The sequence below is a fragment of the Hoplias malabaricus genome, chromosome 16 (assembly GCF_029633855.1).
Source record: "Hoplias malabaricus isolate fHopMal1 chromosome 16, fHopMal1.hap1, whole genome shotgun sequence".
In the NCBI taxonomy this organism is placed as follows: Eukaryota; Metazoa; Chordata; class Actinopteri; order Characiformes; family Erythrinidae; genus Hoplias; species Hoplias malabaricus.
In genome coordinates, this window is record NC_089815.1 from 7306180 (window position 1) to 7323260 (window position 17081).

The 17081-nt window shown below is 37.5% G+C and overlaps 1 protein-coding gene across 1 annotated transcript in view; it reads left to right on the forward strand.

The window, feature by feature from the left end:
• mical2a (microtubule associated monooxygenase, calponin and LIM domain containing 2a) overlaps nucleotides 1-17081 on the forward strand; it is a 41288-nt gene that overhangs the window by 8064 nt on the left and 16143 nt on the right. The window contains exons 3-13 of the mRNA XM_066647633.1: nucleotides 602-981; nucleotides 6778-6985; nucleotides 7363-7479; nucleotides 9277-9378; nucleotides 11579-11734; nucleotides 11987-12087; nucleotides 12760-13017; nucleotides 13139-13254; nucleotides 13693-13819; nucleotides 13905-13995; nucleotides 16173-16320. Coding sequence (XP_066503730.1) covers nucleotides 721-981; nucleotides 6778-6985; nucleotides 7363-7479; nucleotides 9277-9378; nucleotides 11579-11734; nucleotides 11987-12087; nucleotides 12760-13017; nucleotides 13139-13254; nucleotides 13693-13819; nucleotides 13905-13995; nucleotides 16173-16320 — 1685 coding nt within the window. The 5' untranslated portion in view covers nucleotides 602-720. The remainder of the gene's footprint in view (nucleotides 1-601; nucleotides 982-6777; nucleotides 6986-7362; nucleotides 7480-9276; nucleotides 9379-11578; nucleotides 11735-11986; nucleotides 12088-12759; nucleotides 13018-13138; nucleotides 13255-13692; nucleotides 13820-13904; nucleotides 13996-16172; nucleotides 16321-17081) is intronic.

Sequence of the window (17081 nt, forward strand, 5' to 3'; positions counted from 1 at the left end):
AAGCCGCAAGACAAACAGTTTTTTTCTGCATGGTCTGCAGAACGTGCAGGGCTGGTTCTCTTGGTAAATCAGGTGCTCAGTCTAGTGAAGTGGAAACCAAATGGGAAGGGGATGGACCAGGCATGTCTGCTCCTATGGGACTGTTTAGTGGGACTGCTGCTGAGTTGAGTTTTCTGGCTCTGAAATTACAAAAAAAAAAAAGACTTCTGATCGCTTTTCCCTTTATTTGCCTTGAGATTTCAGGTATTTTAGGGAGTTTCCCAGCTTTCTATTAATGCTCCTGAGCTGTGTTTTTGTGCTTAGACTGTTGCTATTTTACTTTCTTAGCTCCTTTGCAAATCATACATTTTAAGCTTTTTAAAAATATTTTGTATTATTATGAATTTAAAAAAATGTATGACAAAAATATATGTATATGTAGTTAGGCTCATTTTTTACATTTAAAAATTCTTATAGTTTGCTTTCTTCTATAGCAGGGTTGTTTCCTTGCCAAAAATGGTGATAATTCTTTATCATGAGTGCCATCTTATTTGTTGATGTTGCTATGCTTTAAATACCTACACAATGAGATCAGACTAACGATGTTTTCTCTTCATCACAGGCAGGGTAAAGATAAGAATCCAGGGTGAGGAGTAATCTTCCATCAGTGAAATCAGAGAAGAGAGAAGAAAAAGAGAGAAATATTGCCAGTCTAAAGTCTTTACTCCTACAGACAGAAAAATGGGGAAGACTGAGGATGAGAAGGGTCAGGAAGGGAAGCTGTTTGAGGACTTTGTCCAAGCGGCCACCTGTAAGAGTACGCTGCAAGCTTTTAACATATTGTGCCGTTACCTGGAGTTGGATCCCCTGGAACACAGCTCCTTCTACAGCCAGCTGAAGAGCAAGCTCACCTGCTGGAAGGCCAAAGCCCTGTGGAGTAAGCTGGATAAGAGATATAGCCACAAGGAGTACTCAAAAGGCAAAACCTGTGCAGGCACCAAGGTAAGCCTAAAAAAAGATGCCATTGCCTCTGTTTCTCACGTTCTGCACTGTATTATGTGGGAAGGGGTTCTTAAGATGAGTGTATTGGATGATGAGATAAGTTAAAAGATTACCCTGCAGACTTTTTTTTAAATACATTGGGTTTTAAAACCATACAGTAACCCTCCCTCAGGCGCCAAAGCAATCTGGCTTCATTTTGTGGTTCAGAGTGTCATACGAAATGACATCATCAAATGAATGACGTTAGAGCCAGATGTAGTTTGTTACAAGAAAGCTTTGTGGATTTAGGCCTGTCATCAATTTTCTGCATTCAGTTTTTCTTTCTGACACAATGCCAAATTAACTGAGTTTTTTTTTTCTATCATAATTTTTTTTATCATATTTAATCATATTTTATGGCTGTCTAACATTCATCATTTCATCAAATTATTTTGTGCAGTTTGTCACAAATAATTACATTTGTCTTATTTGTCACATTGTGTTATAGCTAATTATGGGAAATGAATTGATTGTTAAAATGATTTTCATTCAGTTTATATGAATCTAAACATGAACATTATATGAAATGAGGAAACATTGTCCAATTCTGATTTTGTAACTGATTTATCCAAAGACTATCCATGAGCCAGTCCAATTTAGTCTGCCAAAGTTTGTCTTAAATGTACAGTTAAATAAGTAATATTACTAATGCTATATAGCATCATAGTTCAGCATTATACAGGACCACACACACACACAATAAGTGCACATGTATTTTGAATATATTATATTTAATGTATTGTATTTTTCCTAATGTAACAGCCATTTGACTAACTATCTGTCATTGTTTGGTCACAGAGGTGGTGGTGGTTCCACATCTGTCAAACAAGAGCAAACACATTCACACCTGCACATGCTTGGGTCTCTCATTTTTTTTCTTCCAAATTTGTTTGCTTATCTCCGAATAAGTGTGTTAATATAAAGCAGGTCTTCTTAGCTCTTATATACTGTCACCATAATGGCTTCGGCCAAATACAGACAGCTTCACTCAGCAGATATGATTATTTGAGGTGGTCTGACTGCAGGCTGGTTCTTTGTGAGGCTCACCCACAATAAAAGCCTGCATGGACCAGTGCCCAGAGTATTATTAATGTGAGTCTGAAGTGTTTCAAAATGCCTAGAATTTAACAAGTCCCATTTGATACCAGCCATAAATGCCCCACTGGCTTTTTTATGTGAAAGAGAGCAATTGTGCAATGCTTTTGAAGTTGTAATTTACCTTAGACTGCCATAAAGATGGTAATTATACACAGTAGCCTGTTTTCAAACCTTTCTCACTTTGATGACATACAGCACTGCATTCTTTAATGACGCTTTACACAAACAGACCAGTACTGTAAAGTCAACCATTACCAGTATTTATACAGTGATATGCAGAGGTTGGACTTAAGTAAAGATACAGGAAAGTTTAGGATTAGGTCTGTACTGGTTACAGAGTCCTCTTCTTATGGGTGGCCATGTGGGAAAGAAGCACAAAAAAATGTTAAGCCAGGCTCATCACTGTCGCTGTTTGATTTTTTCTTCCTGCAAATTTGACAAAGTTCTTAACACGGAAGGAAAAATGCAAAAAATACAAGATACATCACATAACATTTTATAAAGTTATATATAACAGGTGTGAGAAAATAGTGCACAATAACAGGTTTTAAAACCTGGCAGTACATATTCCCATCATTGAGAGCTGTCACTACAGTAACTCAGAATGTCATCAACAGGCACAGGTCTACACAGGGCTTTAAAAAAATATAATGTTTGCCACAAGCCAATATTAATGACTTATATGGTTTTTGCAGGCAATGCTTTTTGAGAAAGGAGTAATGAATGTTGCATTGGGAGTTCACAATGTCACTTGGTAAAACATGTCAGTCTTGATGAATAGTGGGCCATCTGCCTGTCTCTTACTGTCATGACTTGTTCGTTTTGGAGGAGAGCATGACGTAAGTGATTGGTTTCTGTGAAATGTAAAGTTTGTGGGGGGGGTGGGTCTTGCTAACTCACATGAATTCACTGCAGAGAATATGAGGTAATGCTTACATTACCAACCTTCATAGCAGGGCTAAATGCTTTAGAGCTACATTTTTGCTGTTATTTCCTGCAGTTATTACCGTTGCTATGACTCCCATTCAGACTATATTAATTTTTTTTTGCTAGGCCACTACAAATACCAAGTATGGCAAAAACATTTTATCCTTATGGGATTATGACATCATTAAAATTGATGTGGCGAGAAATTATTTTTAGCAATTCTTTCGCTTCTTATATTTAAATATTTCAGACCAAAGCAATTTCTTAAGAGTGACTGGAAAGCAGAATGATCTATTTAAGGTCAGGTATACATTCTAAAGTGGTGCCAGAATTTGAAGAAGCAGGTTACCAGCCTGAAAGCTGGCATTTTACCAAAATAAAAAAAAAAACTTAACACAACATAAGGGGAACCGTTTTTCATAGTTCTATGCTCTTCCTGCTCTGGATATGCTGACTGCTTTGACTCAGATGTAATTTTTTCATGATGAATGTGTCTGATGATTTTACTCTGATTCTTCCAGAGGCAGACAGACCCTTTGTAAGCTCAGACATTTCCATGACTGTGCCTTGTTAATTCCACACAGAGACGAATGCCTGTCCATCTGGACTGCCTGCCACGTTGTTGTTGCTCTCCCGGTGGTCTGCCACACTTGATTGAGTACCTTATTCTAACACTGTGATCCAAAGCAGTCTGTCTGCTGTAGTCAGTCTTGCTTGCTGGGATCACATTGTGTCTACAGGATTCCCATTTGTTTTTCAAGAGTAAATGCAGATTAAATGATTGGGGGAGTGGGTGTGGGAATGTAACAATACACAGTCTTCAAAAATATGATTCGTCCTTCTTTTATACTAAACAGAAAAATCCAGCATTCATTTGATTTTATTTCTCTAGTCAAAGCTCAATTGCACATGACATACAAAGTGCCTTAGGAACCTTTCAGTGCTTAAAAACTGATTGATGCATTTTACCAAAATTATCTTCGTTGAGTGTGAAGAATTGGCTCTCACCAGTTGTTTGTCAAGACTCTGACCAAACTACTTTAATAAAACTATGCATGTCTTACCATCTCTCATTTTTAGAGACAGAAAAGTACAAAGCAAAAGCTATTGACCAAAAGAAATCTAATATAATATTCATAACCTTCCAGCCTATCATTATAGTATTAATCAGTCTTTCTTGCCATCTGCTTTTTATTCAGACTTTGCTGGATAATCAATTGAAGGATCATACCAATAATTTCATGTTTTCTGCTGTGTTCTCTAAGTTTAAGCACAAATGATTTTGGAAAAAATTACTTTTCATGTATCTGTGATCAGAAAAATGAAAATCATAGAAAATGGAGATGCATGTTTTTTTTTTGTTTTTTTTTTGGGGGGGGTAGTAAGTTTTTTAAGAACAAATGTACTGAAAATGTTTGCTTATTAAATTTACTGCACTTCATAATTTTCATAGATAAAACATAACAAGATGGACACAAATGTATTGAACAAATACTTGAGTGTGTCAGTTATTTCAGGCTAGGTGTATGTGTGTGAGTGTATGTGTGTGAGTTTGTGTAAAAGTAGTTGAGCTGCATTGAGAGTGATTACTGTCAGTGGAATTTTTTAAAATGGGTAAAGTGTCTCTGGATCCGGTTTGTGCCACAGCTGTCTTCAGGAAGTGTCGTCAGGCAGGTCATGCTTGCCAGTTCCTGTTCTGCAGACTTTTTCCATATGATAAGAGCCAGGAGCCTGCCCTGTGGCAAGGAAATGTCTCACTGACACTGACCTAGGACCTTCATAAATCTCCGGTGCTATCTTTCTGACGAAGAGGACAGTATCTTCCTCAACTTTTTAGGTCCCACTTGGGCTAATGGCAACATACAGGATTAAATCACACCTTGAAAACAGATCTTGAGACATACCTTTAATCTGAACATCAGGAGCCTGTAAACTGATACCAGATCAGTATGTGTTCAGGAACGAGATCAGCTCTCATTAAAAAAAGGAAATGCCACACCTCTGCACTTTCACCCTGCTGAGTTCAAAGCCAGGGAGGAGATGAGTCAAAACAAAAGAGCTCTCATGATAGTATCTGTTTTGCTTGATTGGACTTTTCATTAGACTTTTCACACAGTCATGGCACTGACATTATTCAGAAATGAAAGGGCATTGTCTCTGATCATTTTAGCTAATCTAAGGGACAGTCCTGTGAGAGAACCACACCTGGGCTGCTCTGAGCTCCAGTCTGAGTTAGTGGTAACTGGTCCTTGAGCTTTCATCAATACTGCCTATCTGCAGAGGAGCTGGGACAGGCCTGTGCAGGTAACAGTGGAAGGATCTTGCATAGAGGCACATGTAAAGCTCCTCATAAATCTCTCTAAGTTTCTCTCAGTCTGTCTCTAATGCATTTCTTTCTATAACTCTATCTTTCTACCTTTCTTTCCCTCTCACTATGTGTGTCTAATTGCCTTTCTTCTTTCTCTTATGTTTCAGTTGCTTTCACCTTTCACTCATTTTAAAAACAAATTTTCCAAGTGACTGTAGTGTCTGACATGAGAAGCGCCATTATTTAGCTTTTATGTGTGTATTGTTTTTTACATTCGGGTTCCTTTCATTTGCCATCTTTGCATATGTATTATATGTTCATTCATTCATTCATTCATTATCTGTAAGTGCTTATCCAGTTCAGGGTCACGGATGTAGTATATGTACACACACTTAATTTGCAATGATCAGCTTTTAGGAGCGTCTGGACAGTTTGTACAGGAGTTTCCATTAGCTACTTTAGACAAAACTGTGGATAGCTAGTTGTAGAATGGCCCTCTCTCAACTACACAAACAAGATATTATCTTCTGGTGTACAGCAACTAAAGCACAATATTGATCTCCCTGAATGTGCTTGGGATTCCCTCCTGCCCTAGGGATATGAATACATTGTAACAGGATGTCTGTGGCCAGGTTCAGATAGGCTATTATCCTTGTTTATTTGGATTGGGTTCAGCTAACCACAGATTGTTTGATGTGGTGTAAAGCCATAGGTTAGGAGGAAATGAAAGTATTAAGTCAAACTGGGGCATTATGACTTTTGAATCTATTGCCTAACAAAAGTAAACCTGGTTTGGGTGGCAAAGGAGAAACATGATTCACCAACAGAATCTGCTGAGTAACTCAAGACTAAATTAGTAAAACAATGATGAAATGTGTAATAACTCCATCTAGTCTTTCATCCGTGCTCCAGAGGGAATTAAGTCATACCCACAGCAGGCATTCTCAGACATGTTCTGTAACCTAAAAACCTGACCTCATACATTCTTCTGGTGCTGATGAATCAGTCAGGACTTTGATATAACAGATCTGTAATTATACTTTAATGTGGAAGTGATCATGCGTGATGCACCTCTGGTCTTTTTAGCAATGTTATGGTTTTTTAAGCAATCGCAGTTCTCCATCTTTCTTCTGAGCACCTTTTATCATATGCTGTGCTCAGAGCTCAGCACATGCCAACCAATCAAATAAAATACTTGGTTTTCAATAGAGAAAAATAGCTTGTAACAGCAACAATAAAAACACTTCTCAAGGGCGGTGAAAAATATGCCAACCTTGTAAGCCACCACCATGGCCAAAATAATTTTCAAGGGTGAAAATCCAACAAAACAAAATATACACACAAAAATACTTTTTTGGGGGGCATCATATATATCTTACATCATCATATCTACTGTGGCTTATGTGTTTTTTTCATGTTTGCAGTGTCTAATAATTGGAGGGGGCCCCTGTGGTCTGCGAACAGCTATTGAGCTGGCTTTTCTAGGGGCAAAAGCAGTCGTGATTGAGAAGAGAGACACATTTTCCCGGAACAATGTCCTGCACCTCTGGCCTTTTACCATCCATGACCTGAGAGGCTTGGGAGCAAAGAAGTTTTATGGAAAATTTTGTGCAGGAGCTATAGATCACATCAGTGAGTACACTGTACTCTACTTGTAAAGTACTTCCACCAGTTTGTTGCACATGACATTTTCACTATATAAAATGCTGTTGCATATAACAATAGAAGTTCTTTTTTGCATGCGGAAGTAATTTTCTTCACTTCCCTGTTTGATTATTTTGGGAACCACTCTTTTTTCATATTTATATTGAGTGTATTTATGTTACATTTCTTTATTTATTCCTGTTGTAACTTATTTGTATAATATTTAAGTTGCACATATGAACCAAAGCTGTCACCTTTCCAGAACCAGGAATGATTCTTCCTGTTTTTGTTTTGTTTTTGTGTTACTATGCAGTGTTAGCATGCTTGTGAGGGCTAATGTTTCTTGTCTTGGCTGTGTTTGTCAGGTATTCAGCAGCTCCAGCTCATGCTCCTCAAGATTGCGCTACTCCTAGGGGTTGAGTTTCACATCAATGTTGAGTTTATTAAGCTACTTGAGCCACCCGAGGACCAGGAAAATGAGGGTAAGTCAGTTTCTTCTAGCGCCAAACCAAAATAAATCTGAACAGCTTTGGGTCCAGTTAGTCAAACAAAATGTTAGTTAAACAAAATTAATTTATTAATGAACTACCAACCATGTTTGTCTGTACTGGTCTATCCACTGTAATGAACCTTGATAATGGTCATTCCAAAATAAGAGTTTAAAATCAACATCAGCATTTAAAGATTTGGATAAGTTAATATCCATAAAAGTTTCATGTGTGCTAAATGTAAGACTTCAGAGAGCTACCAGATTTCAGTTAACCTACAACTCCCACACTTTGCCACTGTATCTATAAGACAGAGGTAGAACTGAGAAGAAGACTTCCTTCTTTACTCCCTGCAAAAACTTTGAAACCAGCCGACAGAAGCCCTGCTGTAAATGTCATTCTTAATGCCCGTGGAAAATGTCTCTGTTTTTAGCCAACGGTCTCCTCCCAGGTTTTGGTTGTTATTTTATGGCCACAAAGCATGCACAGACTCTGTACACATGGCAAGGATATTTTTCCCTTTTAGGGGAACAAGAGATCATTACACCAGCTAAATGAAGAACTGATGATTATGAGCTGATCAATGTAATTAGAAACATGTCTCTTAGGTCCACTTGTAATTTTCTTCCAGATGTGGTTATGCTTTCATGTGCTCACAGGTCCTTTAAGGAGCTGCTACACTACATAAGACAATTCCCAGGAGACTCACTTGATTGTACTCCCACACTAAGGACATTAGATAGCTCTTTCTCTCTCTTCAGCAAAGACGTCAGTGGGATGATAAAAACAAGAGGGCTTTCTAAATTAGGAACCTTTAGCTACTGTGACCTTGTGTCATGGACTTGAAAAGAGTTTCCAATGATGCAGTCCAATCATATCACTTACAACTGTTATTACATAGTGAGACAGTTTTGCCAAACATTTGTTATGTTCATGTTTTATGTTAAATAATATTTTTTTTATTTTAAATTCTTTATTTTAAAATGAAAAGTACTGAAACTGACTGTGAAATATGGTAAATGTTGTAGTTTGGTGATTTGTTTAATTGTCTGTTTCATTTGTTATCAATGAAATAGACAAATCTACAGTGTCCAAATGAAGCTATTATCTGTCTTGGATTCTTAGCTGTCATTACACAGTAACTCCCAACGACATACACAGTTGAGCTCAATTAACTGATGTTTTTCACCTCTGCCGTACATGCTTAAGAACCAGTCAGAAGCTTGAACATTCATTTTTGTCAGACCCAAGACTCAGTAAAAAGGTTTTCTACTTTCTATTGTGTACCAAATTGCATTCTGATTGAAATATAAAACAAGACTCTGAAAGGAAACAACACTGTAAAATAATTGAGGTCAGCTTAATTGCTGCCAGGCAATTACGTAACTATTTTGACAGCCGTAGTATAGAAAAACATGCATACTTGTCTGTGTTTACTGTGCATTATATCCCGTGTCCACAAGTTAACACAGCTCTCTGGGGTCTTATTGTGATCTCTATGACATGCTTTGGTCAAAATACTACAAGATTCAAACAAAAGTCTCACCCTGTCTAAACTTCTTCAGAATGACAAATCTCTGCACTCTGCGTAAGAAGCAGCATAAAATTAGAATAGCTCTTTTATCCTGTATTTTCATATTGGGATGTTTTGATTTAGAGTTGTTCCAGACCCACAAATTAATGTTTTTCCTAAATGTCCCTTTTAAACTGTGTTATGGTTTCGGCTATATCCATAGTTTATTTTATAAAGAATTTATTTTATTTTATAAAGAATGTGTGCATTTACTACAGGTCCTGGTTGGAGGGCGGAGATCCGGCCAGCAGACCACCCTGTGGCTGACTTTGATTTTGACGTAGTGGTCGGGGCTGATGGCAGACGGAACACTCTTGAAGGTTCGTATACCAGGTGTTGTAATGCAGTGGTAGGTTTTTATTGTGCCATGTACAAACTAGAAAAAGAAAAATTGAGTCACTCTGCCAAATGTTGATAAAAACAAGACAATGATGTGCAGTCATTTAAACTATATATTTAATCCTAATAAAGATTTAATTTCAAATGTTTAAACTGACATGATGTTATTTTTTTAATTGATTTATTTTTTTTAAATATGCCCACTATGTATATGATTCCAGCAACATTTTACAAAATTCAGGGGCATATTTACCACTGTGTTCCATCACCTTTTTTAAAAGAACATGGTAAAAGTTTGGGAATTGAGGAGACCAGTTGTTGTAGTTTTAAAAGTGAAATGTTTTCATATTTTTCTTTGATATACTCAAGGATTTGCTTGTTATGCTCAACATTTTGGGTCTCCGATATAGTATTTTTAATTTGATAATCTTTTATGTCATAATAGCAAATTAACCAATTTTATTTTTTGTTGCATTATAAAAATTTGTCTTTTTGTTGCCACGTCCCAACATTTCTGTAAACTGTTGTTGGCATCAAATTAAAAATGAGAGAATATGTTTCAAAAACACAACATAAATCTCAGTTTTAACATCTAAAATATATGTGCTGCTTTCAATTAAATATATTGGATAATGTGTCCCAACATTTTTGAAAATGGGTTTGTAGTTCACTTGAACTGACTTAAATTAACATGTTCTGCACTAAATACACACAGCATCCTGTATATTTACACAGTAACCAAGTAACTATCATAATTATCATAAATACAGACAAAATGCTCCAGGGTTACTAAAACAGGTTAGAATATGACATGGTAGTATTCCAACACAAATAGATTGCCACTTGGCCTTACACCAACATCTGAATATGGTTTTGTTGACCCTGTATTCATAACAATCCATGGCACTTCATAAAAAAAATTCCAGAAAGTCTAACATTACAAAATAAAGACTTCATACACAATTCAGGGCAGACCTCTGCCATACACTCCTTATCAGCAGTGGGGCTTTAACGACTATGACTGAGAGAAACTTGGCTGTTGCTTTTGGCTGATCCTCCCTAACATTTTGACTGGATTGTTTCACCCAAGAAAGCTAGAAAGCCATAAAACCAAGTCCTGCTCTCTAAAATGATAGCCCATGATGTCATCAGACCCTTTCCAAGTGAGAGATCACATATGAAATCAACAGATCAGCATGTGTTCCTAAATAGTGCCGCCGGCCAGGTTTTGCTGGCTGCTATTTGGCTGTTGACTCTTGCCTGTTGGACTCTTTCCCCAATACTCATCATTTTTATACCTATCCACGAACAGATGCTTATTCCAAATAAGGTAATTTTCAGCCCTCTTCAAATGATGAGACATTTACTTGATTACTCATTTATGAGTAGTAACTTTGAAAGGGGAAAACATACCTTTGTGTTTTTTCCTGGGCAGTAACCGGGCTGTTTTGACTATCAAGTGGAAGTTAAATATATACCCCTTATGAGGGTGTGCAGTCATGTGAATGGTGCACTGCTGTCTTTGGAATTTGAGATGCGGGTGCCTGAATAGGCAAGGTGAAGTTTCTGTGAATAAAAGTGACAGCAATGAAACAGCTCTAGCCAGTTATAAGCCGCAAGCATGGCCTGGGGCACTTTGAAGAGCTTTATACATTATTTTGCAGGATAGTACACCAGAGACTTTTCCTCCTCCTCACTGTTTTGCCCAAAAAACCTACAGAGTAATGAGGATACACTCTTTAATCTCTTGGCTGTTAAATTGCTGAAATGTTATGGAACTTCACAGTCTGTTCTGTACCTGTTTCTTCAGTCAAGCAGCACCACATGTGGTTTTCCATCCCCAAAGTACTGATAGATCATGTTAGATACTGTGTAGCTCCAGGTCCCATGGCTTGATCTACTCTTACCTTTGTGGTGAAGCCAAGCTTGCTTAAGCCTAAAATAACCAGTCTGTGATTTAGGCGGCAGCAGATTTCCCCTGGATTAGTGTGCCTCTGCCTGGCAGGAAGAAAAAAAATGCCACATTATTGGCTTCAGTTCTCTCTCTCTCTCTCTCTCTCTCTCTCTCTCTCTCCCTCTCTCTAACTGTTGAGTCTTTCTCTCTTTCACTCCCTCAAGGCTGCATTTGAATCAGACATGTTGTCCAGTGTTAACCCCTTTTCTCTCTGCCTTGTCTCTCAGGGTTTCGACGGAAAGAGTTCCGTGGGAAACTTGCCATCGCTATCACAGCTAATTTCATCAACAGGAACACAACAGCAGAGGCCAAAGTGGAAGAGATCAGTGGAGTGGCCTTCATTTTCAACCAGAAGTTTTTTCAGGACCTTAGACAAGAGACAGGTGAAAGTAAACACAGGAAAATGAGACCAGATTTTATGAATAGCCTTTTAAACAGTTACAATCACATTAAGTTTGTGTACCTGTGAAACTAGCCTCCTTTACAATGGAATTATTTGTAAGTTCCCTCTCAAACTCCTGATTACCACAGCAGTAGGTTTTCTTTACGTTTTATGTAATAAAACAGAATATATTGTGTGATTTATTATGAGAGTAATTCAGAATTAATTACTAATAGTTGCATTTTTGATGTAGGCATTGATTTAGAGAACATCGTGTACTATAAGGACAACACACATTACTTTGTCATGACGGCTAAGAAACAGAGTCTTCTGGATAAAGGAGTCATCATTCATGTAAGTACTGGCTCTTGCTTGCTGGCAGCTAAGAGGAAGTGGTTTAAGGAAGGTATGGCGAAGGGTATCGTGACTCTTTTGTTATTGTAACTTGCTAGCGTAAGAGGCTGTGAACACACAGTCTCATAAACATAGCAAAGAGGTCATAAACATTTGTAAGTAGAACATATTTCACTACCTTATGATTTCTATTCCTCTCTCTCTCTCTCTCTCTTGCTCTCTCTCTCTCTCTCTCTCTCTCTCTCTCTTTCTTTTGCTCTCTCTGTTCATTCATATATGAGCACTCTCATATTGAGTGTATATAGGCCTCGTCATTGGTGCAGAGTTTATACTGGAACAAACAGCCTTAACTTCACTCTTTTTTTAAATTTATTAAAGGACTTTTAGAGATGGAAATGTCATTGATATCACCTCACAAAAGGTGCTCATTTTAAAGAAGCTATATTACCAAGTCCACACACACATTAGCTTCAGTGAGAAAATATAATGAAAATATATTTGTTTACATTTTTAATTTCCTTCTTATCTCATGGAAAGAGTACTGACAGGAGAAGTTCCTTTTTCAGAATTATCTGACTTTCTTTTAAAATTAAAAAATGGGAAGCCTTTAAAGATTTTACTTTAAAAGTAAAAACAAGAGGATGATCATGTGGTGTGTTATGGCTGCTGCAGGATTATATAGACACAGATGCTCTGCTGAGCAGTGAGAACGTGAACCAAGAAGCTCTGCTAAGCTACGCTCGGGAGGCTGCTGACTATGCAACCCACTACCAGCTGCCCACACTGGACTATGCCATGAACCACCTCGACCAGCCTGATGTAGCCATGTTTGACTTCACCTGTATGTATGCCTCAGAGAACGCTGCACTGGTTAGAGAGAGATTTGGCCATCATCTGCTGGTGGCACTCGTTGGAGATAGTTTGCTTGAGGTGAGCAAATCTGAGGGATCTTCTGCATGAGCCAATCTGTAGTATAAATTTGACATTAATTTATAAGATTAGATTATTTTAAGTTTTGACATTTGATGGGTGTTTTTTTGTGTGTTTTTAGCCTTTCTGGCCTATGGGTACAGGGTGCGCCCGTGGCTTCCTGGCAGCTTTTGACACAGCCTGGATGATCAAGAGCTGGTCACATGGCAAAAACGCACTAGACGTATTAGCAGAGAGGTTCGTACATTTCAAAGAATATGAATTCATGCCTGTAGTACCTAAATAGTAGTAGTAGTATTTCCATTCAATATCTATATTAACTAGCCAGTAGTAGATATTCCTATTGTACAGGTGAACTTTGTAAGCATACACTGAATATAGACTATCTGTTGCTGCACAATGTATCAGCCATCTTGTATTGCATCCAGCAGTGTAAATTACCACTTTAGAACCACAACTTACCAGATGGTACATCTATTAAATGTGGTGACACAGGAATTTTGACAATTGGTAACCTCAACCAACTGTAGCCCTGTGGTCAAAAATTAATAAAAGACTAGAGCATGGAAGGTGTATTTCCATCAATTTTTTCTGTAAACCTTTAAAAGTGGTAGGTGTATCTGCCAGTGAGTGTGTATTTATTTTATTAAAGCACAAACATATTTTCTTTTTCAGGGAAAGTCTTTACCGGTTGCTACCTCAAACTACTCCTGAAAATATTGCCAAAAACTTTGATCAATACACTATAGATCCTGGAACACGTTATCCAAACCTCAACTCCAACTGTGTGAGACCACATCAGGTGAAGTGATATTTTATTTTGATGTAATTGTTCCTAAAATAATATAATTTCAGCTTTATTTACTGTTTTAAACTCTTCTGTCTAGGTTCGTAACTACTACATATCTGGAGAACTGAAAACCTGCTCTTTGGAGCGAGCTGCTACCATACGCCGCCCAGTTAACCTTGCACGACGAGGTCAGCTTTATCTTTGTTTGTTTTGTTTGTCCATTCTGTGTTTGTTTCAAATGCAACCTGTGACATGCTTGACAAATGATTGTAGAAAAAGTCGAAACCTCAAATCTTTATTAAACCCTTGAGGCATTCCTTTCCCTGTCTCTTTTCCATTACAAATCCATTCCCAAAATAGCATAATGGGTGTGGTTCTCCAGTGCGTGGGAGTGTAAGGATTGTTTTTACTAGTGCAGTCACACTGAGAGGGGAGTGTTTTCAGAAGACTCCATCATATGTGGCCTCTCTGTACAAACTGAAATTATTTTTATATTTGGAATTTTTAAAGAACCAGGTTATATATTTAGCCAATTTGTTCATTATTATACAAGTTGGACAGCATATTTGCAAGTACAGGGCCAGCAAAATCGATCTCTCTGAGCTTTCTGTATAAGCTCAGAGAGCTTAATAAGCATCTACAATGAGAGGGACACTGGGTCATCGGCAGCCCAGAACTAATGTCCTCTCCTCCTTAATCCAAACATAAACTTAAATGAAACCGCATGGAACTCTCTAACAGTTGGAAAGTTCTAGCAGGCAGGAATATCTATGTCACCCAGAAATGCTGTGGTTTTCCACATATTTCCAGGCACATATTTGTCCTGCTGGATCTTTACCCATGAAACTGTAGCCTGGCATGTTACAGCATTAGGTCTAGCTTACCTAATTTTGAATTCTTAATGTGTCGTAAATTTAGAGTGTTATTTTTACTCACTGATTATGAGTTAATTTAGAATAAATGTTTCCAGGACACACGGCTAATTGAATCAGTGGAAAAGTGGAAACACAGTTTAAAAAAACAATATAATTGCAAATGCCTATAATATATATTTTTAAATAGTATTATTTAAAAATATTTCCACACAATTCCATGCCTCATGTCTTGATTTGGTTTAGTATTCTGGATATTATAGATAGACTGTAGATAAAATTCAAAACATTGGAGAGAGTTGTTTGCTTCCCTCTCTCTCCTCCCCACACGTGAATCTCATGCAGGTTGCCAGGTTGAGGAAGATTGAACTTACACAAACAAGCACAAGATATAATTCAAGAACTTTGGACGATCATAGCTAAAAAGAATGTGCCGTGAATACAATTATGTACAGCATTTCACTGAAATATCAGAGGTCAGCAAAAATGTATCCTGTATTTACCAGCCTCTTATTTGACTTTCATTTTCCACCTTTGTCCTAGATGAGGTTAATCTTCCTTACTGATGTTTCCATTCCACCTTAAATGACAATCAAAAGTTTAATTCCACCTTAACTTTAACGGGTCAGTTTATGAGGCCAATTTTGGTGTTATGCACCAGCATATTTTTTTAAATTTTCTGTTCCACATTAAATATGAGTCAGAAGATTGCTTTTGAAGCACAATAATTCATTCCTCGCTTTTCTCATTTAAAACAGTTAAAACAGCTACAAACAATGAAACTGACACCATTAATCCATACATGTGCTTCTGCACTTTTATAGTTTTTTTTTAATTTCCTGTTTAAATGTGAAATTCACGACTATAATCAAAAACACTATTTTTAAAATCCAGATGTTTCCTCACCATTTGTTAGCTTGTTGTCACCATGCGTCTTGTTGTCTTGCTGGGCTCTAAGCTGCCTCCATCTGTCTAAATATATGCCAAGGTTGTGTTTCTTGATCCCTTGGCTGCAGCATGCAGTGTATTTTTGCTATTATGTTTCATACCTGGCAACCCAGGTTTGGAAATGGTATTGGGCGGTGTGCAGAATCAAAGACAAAAAACAACAATGGACACACTTCAAGAAGAAAATATTGGCTGTAGCACTGATGTCAGGGACGACAGTGATTCAACTTTACTTTTCCTTAATATTATTTCCTTAATCTCTGATGACACACCCTGGCCATTTAATGATTTAGTGATATTTTACATATTGCTCCTTAAAGCCCTTAAGAAAAAAGTGAAATCCAATTTTGTGGTAACATGAAATGGCAAGGCTAACAGCAAATAAGATAAGGCTCAGTACAAGGAAATAATTTGGTTTCTGCTCTTTACTGTCTTCTACAGCTTCATGGCTTGTGTGTATGTGTGTGTGTGTATGTGTGTGTGTGTTTGTGTGTGCGTGTGTGTGTTTGTGCATGCGTGTGTGTTTGTTTGCTTTTGTATTACAGAATCTGAGATTAGACCCGGCAGGTTGTTGACCTGGTGTCAGCAGCAGACAGAGGGATATAAGGGCGTGAATGTGACTGATCTCAGCTCATCCTGGAGCAGTGGCCTGGCTTTCTGTGCTCTCATCCATCACTTCCGAACACATCTCATGTACAACTTGCACTTTCTTTTGTTTTATCGTAATGTATTTAACCCTTTAATCCCAGGTTACTATATTTTTATATACATTTTGACATTCTAATTTTGGTAAAACTAAATCTCCACTTTTTTTCTTTTATATTTTCTGTCCTTTTGCAAGTGGACTGTTGTATGTTTATATGTATTAGCCTCAAAAATATTTAGCTATTGATTAATGCATTATTACACAAAATATTTGATTTGACTGGAAATTAAATGAATGCTGAGTAGCCTCTTTATGGATTACATTTGTTCATTCAAATGACAAATGCACTGTTTCCATGTAAAGAGAGTAGTTTTATATTACTATGGAGCAGCATGGTTATCAAACACATAATAGCTTTTCAGCAGCATATAGCTGTAAACGTCGAACAAATATTTAACTCAAGTGGTCTGTATGCTGACATGACCATAAATCCTGTCCTATCCTGGCAGTTTTTCTGCTTGTGTCTCATATTTCTTTATGAGCTCTTGTTCCAGCAGAGTTTGCAATTGTGCAAATCCAAACATGAGGTGGAGATGTGAAAAGTAGTTTGACCTCTGCAAAGACAGCTTTCTCAGACTTCTTTTCACTCCCAGGGCAAGATAGGAGATCTTGCATAGTAGTGAGATCAGAGAGTAGGGGCAGTTTGGAGAGTAGAACTATGTGTTACAGTCAACAAACGTATTTGAAGGGCCATGTGTGTCAGTACTTGACCTGCTATAGATAGCACAGAATGTTTCTTAAGCAATTT